Source organism: Apteryx rowi, unplaced genomic scaffold (assembly GCF_003343035.1).
Source record: "Apteryx rowi isolate R43461 unplaced genomic scaffold, aptRow1 scaffold_1429, whole genome shotgun sequence".
Classification (NCBI taxonomy): Eukaryota; Metazoa; Chordata; class Aves; order Apterygiformes; family Apterygidae; genus Apteryx; species Apteryx rowi.
Genome location: NW_020447674.1, coordinates 38,920 through 50,266, shown reverse-complemented (window position 1 = coordinate 50,266; position 11,347 = coordinate 38,920). Strand labels below are relative to the sequence as shown.

General features: G+C 67.2%; 1 protein-coding gene across 1 annotated transcript; it reads right to left on the bottom strand.

The window, feature by feature from the left end:
• Nucleotides 1–620: 620 nt before the first annotated feature.
• Nucleotides 621–10,625, bottom strand: LOC112962167 (sodium/potassium-transporting ATPase subunit alpha-2; the record flags this gene model as incomplete). The annotated part of the gene is made up of 21 exons (XM_026058106.1): nucleotides 10,526–10,625; nucleotides 10,129–10,188; nucleotides 9,669–9,872; nucleotides 9,120–9,233; nucleotides 8,706–8,840; nucleotides 8,361–8,478; nucleotides 7,483–7,751; nucleotides 7,010–7,208; nucleotides 6,251–6,360; nucleotides 6,014–6,148; nucleotides 5,594–5,783; nucleotides 4,678–4,853; nucleotides 4,396–4,532; nucleotides 3,952–4,102; nucleotides 3,629–3,797; nucleotides 3,266–3,420; nucleotides 3,069–3,192; nucleotides 2,200–2,345; nucleotides 1,556–1,686; nucleotides 1,338–1,439; nucleotides 621–712 (listed from the first exon to the last, which is right to left on the bottom strand). Coding segments are annotated over exons 3-21 (2,680 nt in total), but the record flags the coding sequence as incomplete, so codon positions are not given.
• Nucleotides 10,626–11,347: the final 722 nt, after the last annotated feature.

Below are 11,347 nucleotides of genomic sequence, written 5' to 3'. Positions count from 1 at the left end.
CCCCACACACCACGTGTCCCCCACCCTTGGAAGTTCCCCAGCCCCCTTGGGTGCCCCCCCACCTCTCTTGGGCATCCCCCCTCCCATGGGTGCTGCCCATCCCCCTTGGGTGTCCTCCAACCCCTCTGGTGTCCCCCATTCCCCTTGGTCACCCCTCAGCCCCTTGGGGTGCCCCCCAGCCCCTGTGGGTGCCCCCCACCTATCCTGGGTGTCCCCTTGTCCCATCAGTGCGCCCCGTTCCCTTGGGCATCCCCCACTGTCCCAGGGTGCCCCCACCTCTTGGGTGCCCCCACCAGCCCCGGGTGCCTCCAAACCCCCTTGGGTGCTCCCTTCCCCTTTGATATCCCCCCACCCCCATGGATGTCCCCAACCCCCATTGGGTGCTCCAACCACCCAGGGGCACTCCAACTCACCTCGGGTGTCCCTCACCACTAGCCTCCCCAGGTGTCCCCCCAGCTCCCTGGGTGCCCCCACTCTCATGGGCATCCCCTACCCTCCACCTTCGGGTGCCCCCCGGGGTGCGATGCCCATGTTGGGGGGCACAAGGGGGGCTTGGGGGGGGCATTGCCCACCCTGGGGGGTCTTGGGGGTCTGTGCCGGGGGCCACGGGTGACACTCACCGCCGGGGTAGCGGCGCAGGATGAGCTTGCGCACCTCATCGTAGGCGAAGATGAGGAGGCTGTAGGGGAAGGCGCAGAACCACCAAGTGACCCTGCGCGGGGCAGCGTTAGTGTCACTGGGTGCAGCGGATGCACCGGGCGCAGTGGGCACAGGGGGTGCAGAGGGTGCAACAGGCGCAGTGGGTGCAGCGGGTGCACTGTGCCCACGTGATGCCACAGAGCCGGGGGAGCCCTGGGTGCCGGCGCAGCAGGGCCAAGCACTGGGCGCAGCAGGTGCAGCGGGGGCAGTGCACGTAGTGGGTGCACGGCACCCAGGCAGTGTCACAGAGCCAGGGGGATCCTGGGGGGTGGGCGCAGCAGGGCCAAGCACTGGGTGCAGTGGGTGCAGTGGGCACAGCAGGCGCAGTGGGTGCACGGCACCCAGGTGATGCCGTGGAGCTGGGGAGGGCCCAGGTGCCAGCGCAGCGGGGCTGAGCTCTGGGTACGGTGGGTGCAGCGGGCGCAGAGGGTGCAGCGGGCGCAGCAGGCGCGGTGGCCGCAGAGGACACAGCAGGTGCATGGTGCCCAGGCGATGCCATGGAGCCAGAGGGGCCCTGGGTGCCAGTGCAGCGGGGCCAAACACCAGGCACAGTGGGTGCACTGGGTGCACCGTGCCCGTGTGATGCCATGGAGCTGGGGGGGACCTGGGCACAGGTGCAGCCCCCACTGGGCACTCACTTGAGCGGGTACATGCGCAGCGCTACCCCCATGCCYGGGCAGTAGGACAGAAACGCCGCCAGCGCCGTCTCCTCCAGCAGCCCGAAGATGAGGATCTTGTTCCTGCAGGACAGCAGCGTTGGTGCGACGCAGGAGACCCAGCACCCGTGGGCCCAGCACCCTCCAAACGCCCCTGCCGGGAGCCGGTGAAGCCTGCGTCGCACACGGCCGAGACTCACTTCATGCCCTGCTGGAAGACGGAGTTGCGGCGGGTCTTGCAGATGATGAGGTCGGCCCATTGCACCACCACGATGCTGGCGAAGAAGGCCGTGTGGCACGTGAACTCCACCACCTTGCGCTGCTCGTAGGTCTGCGGGGGCACACGGCGTGGCCTCAGCCCGGTGGCATGGCTGTGTGCCCCCGCGCCCGCAGCTTTGCACGAGGCAGTTGTGTGCCAGTGAGCGTGCAAGAACGGGGTGGGTGAACCCAGAGCTCTGCACAGCAGGAAAAGTGCAGACAAGTGTGGGTGGCCACCACATGCAACCGTGCAAGTGCGCGAATCTTTGCATGGCAAAGGGTGCCCGTGCCCAGGCACACGCAGCCCGGCCAGTGTGCGAGCGCACAAGTGTGCACACAGGGGTGTGCAGGCAGCACGTGCATGCACAGCCACAGAAACGGGTGCATGGGTGCAGAAACGGGTGAGCGGCATGGCTGGAGGTTCATGAGAGCGTGCATGGCAGTGCGTGAGTGCAAAAAGAGGAGGAGAGCACCCGCAGGTGGGCAAGCAAGCAAGAGAAGGTTTGCGAGGGGTAAGGTCCTTGCATGGTTTGGCACGGCTCGGCACAGCTCGGCACAGGCTGGCACGGCTCGGCACAGCACTCACCCACTCCTGCCCGTAGGAGTCCTCCAGGTCATTGGTGGAGCGGTCATCCCAGGCGAGGCGGATGCCCACCAGGGTGGAGGGCAGGAAGCCATTCTCCGCCAGGATCACGAAGTAGGTGAAGAAGCCGCCCAGTGCCTGGATCATCCCTGCGGGCACCAAGTGCCTCAGCCCCTGCCTGGCCCGTCCCTGGGGCTGCGGTGCCACATGGGTGCCCCGGGCCATCTGGGGTCCCTGGGGACACTCGGTACCCTTGGTACCCTGCTGTCCCACAGGGTCCCCCAGGGCACATGGGGACAGGACACTGCTAATTGGGACATAGCTGGATGCCGCAGGGTGCCTGGGGGTCACGAGTGGGTGCCCAGGTGACATGAGTGGGTGCCCTGAGGTCACAAGTGAATCTTTGGGTGCCACTTGGTGACCCAGTATCACCAGTGGGTGCCCTGGGGTCACTAGTGCATGTCCTGGTATCACAAGTGTGTCTTCAGGTGCCACCTGGTGGCTCTGGTATCACCAGTGGGTGCCCAGGTGTCATCATTGGGTGCCCTGGTGTCACTAGTGGGTCCTCAGGTGTCAGTTGGTGCCCTTGGTTCATGAATGGGTGTGCTGGTGTCACGTGGTGTCCCTGATGTCAGCTAGGGGGACATTCCCTGGTGCCACAGGTGGAGGCCTGGTGTCATGAGCAGGTCCTCAGGTGCCACCTGGTGCCCTTGGTATCACCAGAGGGTGCCCTGATTTCACAAGAGGGTGCCCTGGTGTCTCTAGTGGATGGCCAGGGTGCCCTTGGTCTCACCAGCGGGTGCCCCAATGTCCCCAGGGGGTCCCTGATGTCCCCCGGGGCACCCAGGTGAGCACACCCAGGGGACCCTCACCGATCTGCCCGTAGGCCATGCTGATGAGCCGCTCGTTCACCAGCTTGTCCGTCTTGGGGTTCCTCGGCTGCCGCTTCATGATGTCGCTCTCGGCTGCCTCGTAGGCCAGGGAGATGGCGGGGACCTGGGTGGGCAGTGGGTGAGCTGGGCGCCCCACCGGCGTCCCCGCGCCCCGCCGTCCCCCCCCAGGACCTCACCATATCGGTGCCCAGGTCGATGCAGAGGATGGTGACGGTGCCCAGGGGCAGCGGGATGTTGGCGATGATGAAGAGGAGGAAGGGGGTGATCTCGGGGATGTTGCTGGTCAGGGTGTAGGCGATGGACTTCTTCAGGTTGTCGAAGATGAGGCGCCCTGCGGGGTGCCCCAGGGCAGCGGGTCACCGGGTGCCCCCCGGGGACGCCACCAGGGAGGGACAGGCAGAGCTGACCCAGCGCGGGCGGGCGCCAGCGTGGTGGTGGCACCCGGCCCACGTGGCTGGTGGCCCGTGGCAGGTGGGGAGGGGCCATGGGGACACCCGGCGCTGCCGGTGCCCCCATCGCCCGTTGCGGTGGGCACCGACCTTCCTCCACGCCGGTGACGATGGAGGCGAAGTTGTCGTCCAGCAGGATCATGTCGGCCGCCTGCTTGGAGACGTCGGAGCCGGCGATGCCCATGGCGATGCCGATGTCGGCCTTCTTCAGCGCCGGCGAGTCGTTCACCCCGTCACCTGTCACCGCCACGATGGCACCCTGGCACGGCACGGGGGGGGGGGGTCAGGGCGCCGTGGGGGTGCGTGGATGGGGGGACCCAGCTGTGCCCACCCGCGGCGAGCAATGCAGGTGCCCACCAGCCCCGTGGTGGGCCCGCCACGGCCAGGGGAGCAGGGGGACGCGGGGCACCCACCTGGCGCTGGCAGCCCTCCACGATGATGAGCTTCTGCTGGGGCGAGGTGCGGGCGAAGACGATCTCCGTGTGGTTCTTGAGGATCTCGTCGAGCTGCTCCGGCGTCATGTCCTTGAGGTCGGAGCCATGCACCACGCAGGCCTTGGCCTCCCTGCGGGCACGGCGCGTCTCAGCGGCGCCAACCCGGGACCCGCGGGGCCACGGCCACCAGGCTGGGCTGCGCCGGGGCTGCACCGCACCGGCCTGGGCCATGCCACACTGTGCCCGGCTGTGCCGTGTCACACTGTGCTGGGCTGTGCCATGTCACACCGTGCCGGGCTGTGCCATGCCCGCTGTCACCTACCGGGGGTTGACTTGGCTGACGGGGATGTTGAGGCGGGCAGCGATGTCCTCCACCGTCTCGTTGCCCTCCTGCCGGGCTGTGCCATGCCCGCTGTCACCTACCGGGGGTTGACTTGGCTGACGGGGATGTTGAGGCGGGCAGCGATGTCCTCCACCGTCTCGTTGCCCTCCGAGATGATGCCCACACCCTTAGCGATGGCCTTGGCCGTGATGGGGTGGTCTCCGGTCACCATGATCACCTGCAGCAGGGGGCAGGCGTGAGGGCAGCAGGACGCCTGGCCCCTGCCCACCCCTGGCAGCGCTGGCCCCGCGGTGGCTAGCCCATGGGCCCGACCTGAACGCCTGGGTCCCCCCCAGCGCGGCGCCCTGCCCGCGGGGCTGTACCTTGATGCCGGCGCTGCGGCACTTGCCCACGGCGTCGGGCACGGCGGCGCGGGGAGGGTCGATCATGGACATGAGCCCCACGAAGCACAGGTTGGTGGTGGGGAAGTTGATCTCGTCGGCGTCAAACCTGAACCCTCGGGGGAACTTGTCCGGGGGCAGGTAGAGGTGGCAGAAACCTGGTGGGCGCCGGCGGGTGACGCGAGGGCGGGCACCGTGGCAGGCCCCCCCCCACACACACACTCACCTTCCCCTCACCTGCCCCACAGCCTCCGTGCCCCTTTCCCCCATAGCCCCACGTCCCTTGTGCCCCACCATGGCCTGATGTCCCCTTAGGTGCCTCATGTCCCATCTCCCTTGCCCCTATTCACTAATGTCACCCAGGCCCCTGTCCCTCATGTCTCTTCTGCCCCCATGTTCGTATCACCTCATGCCCCCTGTCTGCCCATGTCCCCTGTCCCCCATACCCCCAAGTCCCCATGGCCCTGTGTCCCCAGCTTCTCCATACCCCATGTCCCTCTGCCCTGTGTCCCCATGCCTCTTTCCCCCCATGTCCTCCATTCTCCTTGTCCCCGTGCCTCCTTGTCCCCTGTCCCCCATGTCCCCTATCCCCCCTCCTCCCTGTGTGCCATGGGCCCTGTGTCCCCAAGCCCCCATGGCCCTGGACCCCCATGTCCTCCATACCCCATGTCCTCTGCCCTGTGTCCTCAAGCCTCCACGTCCCCATATCCCTATCCCCCCATACTACCTATGCCCCCGTGTCCCCATACCCTCTGTGCCCCCATGTCCTCTATTCTCCTCATCCCCATGCCCCCTTGTCCCCCATGTCCCCACACCACCCATGGCCCTGTGCCCACCAGGTCTCCCTGCTCCTGTCCCCCCCCGTGGCTCTGGCACCCGCTGGGCCRGGTGCCCTCACCTAGGACACGCTCGCCCAGCCCGCCCAGCTCCAGGTAGGCATTTTGGAAGGCCTCGCGCATCTCCTCGTCCAGCGGCACCTCCTGGCCCTGCACCAGGATGCGGGAGCAGCGGTCCAGGATGCGCTCTGGGGCGCCCTTCATCACCAGCAGGTAGCCCTGCGGGTCATCCTCCCGCTCGTGGATGGAGAGCTGTGGGCACAGCAGGCGYGGGTGGCACCGGGCACAGCTGGCGGGGTGCCACCGGCTTCACCGAGCAGGCACGGTGCTTGGAGGGGCGGCGGCACCCCGGTCCTCCCGGCACCTGCTCCCCGAACGAGCTGTCCCACTCCCAGCCCCACRCAATGCACCCGCAGCACCGGCACCCGGCATCCTGCCAGGCGCTGGGGCTGGCTCCACGGTCCTGCCCGCCCTGGGCACACCTGGTACTTGTTGGTGGAGTTGAAGGGGATTTCGGTGACTTTGGGGTTCTTGTCCCGCATCTTCTTGACGGAGCCGCACGAGAGCTGGATGCACTTCAGCAGCGCCGACTCGGATGCGTCGCCCGCCGTGTCACGCTGGGGCACAGAGAGGCACTGAGTGCTGCCACGGGCACTGCGGGTGATGGCAGGGACGGGTGGCGCTGGGGCCACCCCGGTGGCACCCGGGTGGCTGCCTACCTTGGAAATGGAGATGTTCTCCTGACCCGGCTTGAAGACAGCGCGGTTGCAGAGCCCAGCGATGCGTGCCAGGGCTGCCCACGTGGGCGAGCGCTTGTCGAAGGTGGCACCTGCGGGATGCCCTGTCCCTGTCAGCTGTGCCGGGGCTCCCCCCTGGTGTCCCCCACCTCCTCCGGCTGGGCCAGCTCAGCCTGGGCAGTGCCTCCAGCCCCAGGGGCTCAAGGAGGTGCCCAGGGAAGGGGGTGCCCCTGGGGACAGGGTGCCCCAGGGAAAGGTGCCCAAGGGAAGGGGTAGCCCGGGGATCAGGGTGCCCAGGGGAAGGTGTGCCCAGGGCAAGGAGAGCCCGGGAGAAGGAGGTATCCAGGGGTCAGGGTGCCAGGGAAGTGATGCTTGGGTGCAGGAGCAAGGAAGAGGGTGCCCAGGGATGAGGGTGCCCAAGGGAAAGGGGACCCCAGGAGAAGGAGTTGTCAAGGGATTAGGGTGCCAGGGAAGTGATGTTTGGGTGCAGGAGCAAGGAAGAGGGTGCCCAGGGACCAGGGTGCCCAAGGGAAGGGGGTGCCCAGGGCTCAGGGTGCCAGGGAAGTGACATCCGGGTGCAGTAGAAAGGAGCAGGGTGCCCAGGCAGAGATGGGGCTGCCTGGCAAAATGGTGCCGGGGAAGGGACACCCAGGGCAGGCGGGTGCCGGGGAAAAGAGGGTGCCCAGGGAGGCAGTGCCAGGGAAAGGGGTGCCCRGGCGCCACGCCATGCCAGCCACCCACCCGACTGGTCCTCGGTGGTGTCGGCCTCGTGGATCTGGTTGTCGAACCACATGTGGGCCACGGTCATGCGGTTCTGGGTGAGGGTGCCCGTCTTGTCGGAGCAGATGGTGGAGGTGGAGCCCAGSGTCTCCACCGCCTCCAGGTTCTTCACCAGGCAGTTCTTGCGCGCCATGCGCTTGGCCGTCAGCGTCAGGCACACCTGGCACGGCAGCACCCATGGGTGTCGGGAGCACCAGGGGTGTCAGCGGGCATCGCCGGGCACCACCGGCGGCAGCGGGTGCTGCCCAGCGCACCAGCACCTGGGCCAGCCAAGCACTGTCCAGCATAACCAGTGCCCCACCTCCCTCCCAGTATAACCAGTACCTCTGCTGCACCTTCCCAGTATAACCAGTGACCTGCTGCCCCAGTGTTCCCAAGCACCCTGCTCTCCCAGTATAACCAGTCCCCTCTCCCAGTGCTCCCAGTGCTCTTACTGTGACGGTGGCCAGCAGCCCCTCAGGGACGTTGGCCACGATGATGCCGATGAGGAAGATGACGGCCTCGAGCCAGGTGTAGCCGAGGATGAGGGAGAGGATGAAGAAGGAGAGGCCGAGGAAGACGGCGACGCCGGTGATGAGGCGGATGAAGTGCTCGATCTCCATGGCGATGGGCGTGCGACCCACCTCGAGCCCCGAGGCCAGCGAGGCGATGCGCCCCATCACCGTGCGGTCCCCCGTGGAGATCACGATGCCTCGGGCCGTGCCTGGTGGGGACGGGCGTGGGTCATGCACCCCCACTGGGTGCCGGGGCTTGGGGGGCACCCACTCACCCACCCAGAGGGCATTGGGGACACCCATCCATGTAGGGGACACCAGGGGCACCCACCTGCCCAGGGGCACTGGGGGCATTTGCCCACCCAGGGGACATCAGGGACACCCAGGGGATATTGGGGCATGAAGGCCATGTGCCCACTTTGGGCCCTGGGGGCACAAGGAGCACTGAGGGCACCCGCCTGCCCAGGGGACACCAAGGACCCTGGGGACACCTGCTTGCCCAGGGACACTGGGGGACACTGGGGACACCCACCCACCTAGGGGACCCAGGGGCCTTGGGGACATGAGGGGAATCAGCTGATGTGCCCATCCCAGGTGTATTGGGGGCACCAGGGCACTGGGGCACCCACTTATCCAGGAGACTCAAGAGACATTTGGGACATGCGCCCATCCCAGGGGTACTGAGGACATTGGGGGTCTGGGGGCACCACCTGGTGCCTGGGGACTCCCAGGGCTCCCAATGCCTCTCCCACTAGGTGCCCAGTGCCCCCCAGTGCCGGGTGCCCACCCCACGCCCAGTGCCCGCTGGGTGCCCTCACCCTCCACACAGTTGGTGGAGAAGAAGCAGATGTTTCTGGTCTCCAGCGGGTTCTCGTGGGTGAACTCGGGCGAGCGGGTCTGCGGCTCCGACTCGCCCGTCAGCGAGGAGTTATCGACCTGGCGCAGTGGACACGGGCATGGGTGCCGGGTGGGTGCCGGGCAGCACGGCTGTCTCCATCTGCACCCCACCTCATGCCCCGTGGCATGGCTGGCAAGACCCCCCCCCAGTCCCACTGGCCACCCCCTGCCAGTCCTGGTTCCCACCCGGTGCCAGGCTTGGTGCAGGACCCATGTCATCCTCAGTGCCCACCCCGGGCCAGCAYGGGTGCCCAGTGCCCACTCACCTTGCAGCCGTGCGAGGAGATGATGCGCATGTCCGCGGGCACCCGGTCACCCCCCTTCACCTCCACCAGGTCCCCGACCACCACGTTCTCCGCGTTGATCTGGATCTTCTCGCCCTCGCGGATCACCAGTGCTTGCTGCCGGGGTGCAGGGGAGCCCTGAGGGGTGGCACGGGCACCCCACCCCCCAGCGGGGCACCAGGACCCCCCCCACCCATGCCTTGGGCTCCATGCGGTCATCGCCCCAGTCCTGCCCTGTTGGTGGGGGCCCACCCCTCGGGCAGTGCCATCCCCGAGGCACCCACCTCCCCTGGGGCTTTACACAGGATATCGGCAATGCCACACCATGGGGCACCCACGAGGGCCCAGGGGTGCTGTGGGGGGGGGTACCTGGGTGCAGACACCCATGGGTCCTACCTGTGGCACCATGTTCTTGAAGGAGTCCATGATCTTGGAGCTTTTGGCCTCTTGGTAGTAGGAGAAGCAGCCGGTGACGATGACGACGGCAGCCAGCACCACCCCCAGGTAGAGCTGGGGATGGAGGCAACGTGTCAGGGTGTCCCTGGCACACACTCCAGGTGGGCACGTGCCCTGTGCCCACTGCACCCCACGCCCCATGCTGGGGACACGTGGCCCAGCTGGTCCCCACACCTCCACGGTGCCCACGTCCCCTGCAATGCCTGCACCTCCGCAATACCCATGTCCCCCACGACGTCTGCACCTCCACGATACCCCTGTCCCCTGTGATGCCTGCACCTCCATGATGCTCATGTTCCCTGTGATGCCCACACCTCTACGATGTCCGGGATCCCACGGTGTCTGCACTGCCGTGATGCCCACGGCATTACGATGCCCACAGCCCTGCAACAACCACAGCCCCTGCAACACCCACACCCCCGCGGTGCCCGCACCCCCGTGATGCCTGTGCCCCCCCCAGGGCTGCCCACACCGCGGCGGTGCCCTCACGTTGTCGTTGGCTGGCTCGTCCTCCATGGCAGCCTGGATGCCGTAGGCGAGGAAGCAGAGGATGGCGCCGATCCAGAGCAGGATGGAGAAGCCCCCAAAGAGCTGGCGGCAGAACTTGACCCACTCGGGGGTGGTGGGTGGCGGGGTGAGGGCATTGGGGCCATCCTGCACCAGGATCTCGGCCGCCCGTGCATTGGTGAGGCCCTGCGGGCGAGGGGACGGTGCCAGCCTGGGTGCTGATGACCAGCACCCCCGGGTGGCCTCATGCCCTTCTGAGCACCACCACTGCCCAGGGTAGGGGACACGGCGGGTCCGGGGGGGCAGGGTATCTGGGGCAGGGGGACATGGTGGTTCCGGGGGTGCAGGGTGCCTGGGGTAGGGGACACGATGGGTTGGGGGGGCAGGGTGTCTGGGGCAGGGGGACATGCCTGACATGGTGGGCACAGCGGGCACATCTTACCCTGGACAGATCCACCTGGTACTTCCTGCCCAGCTCATCCAGGGACAGTTTGTGGTCATCCTGCCCAGGCAGAGGGTACCGGGGTCACAGCGGCCCAGGGCAGGGGCCACCCCGGGGCTGTCCCCCCCTGTCCACCCCTCCAGCTCCCCGCTGGGGCTTGCCCTGCCCTCTGTCCCCCCATCCCTCTGTCCAGCTCACCCACTCTCCATCCCCCGTGTGTCCATCCCTCCTCTCGCCGCCCCATTGCTCCCCGGTCCCTGGTGCAGGGTGGCACCTGTGTCCCCCCCAACCTGCCCTCCCAGGGGCCCTGACACCCACCCTTGTGCCCATCCCCGGCCCCCCTGGCCTTGCGCCTTGTGTCCCCACGCCCGCTCAGTCCCCCTACCCCCRTCCTTACCAAGTTCACCTCCTTCTTCAGCTCGTCCAGCTCCTTCTCCTTCTGCTTTCTCTTGCCTCCCCCATTCTCCGAGGTTGTGGCTGCGGGAGAGTACTCCCGGCCGGCCTGCGGGCACGGCGTCACCATCAGCACAGGGTCACCATGGACACGGCCATCACCATGGGCACAGTGTCACCACCAGCATGGTGTCACCGTGGGCATGATGGCTCTGCCAGTACAGTGTCGACATGGGCACGGCCATCACTGTGGACATGGTGTTGCCACCAGCACGGTGTCACTGTGGGCATGGGCATCACTGTGGTCATGGTGTTGTCACCAGCATGGTGTCACCATAGGCATGGGCATCATTGAGGGCATGGTGTCAGCATCGGCACAGTGTCACCACCTGCACTGGTATCACCATGGATATGGTGTCACTGCCAGCACAGTGTCCCTGAGGGCATGGGCATTGCCACAGGTGTGGTGTCACCACCAGCAAAATGTCACCATGGGCATGGACATCACGGTGGGCATGGTGTCACCACCAGCACAAGCATCACCACAGGCACGGGTGTCACCCAAGCACAGGCATCACCTCAGGCACAGAGTGTCCCCATGGGCACAGTGTCACCGCTGGTACAGGCACCGCTGTGGGCATGGGCGTCACCACCAGCACGGTGTCACCGTATACACAAACATCCCTGTGGGCATGGATGCCACCACGGAGCCCCCTCAGTGCCAGCYGTCCTTGGCAGGGGGGGGACACACGGCACCGCAGGGGACCTCGCTGGCACGGCCCGGTGGCACGTCGCAGGCTGCTTTGCCCACCGTCCCGGTGAGGTT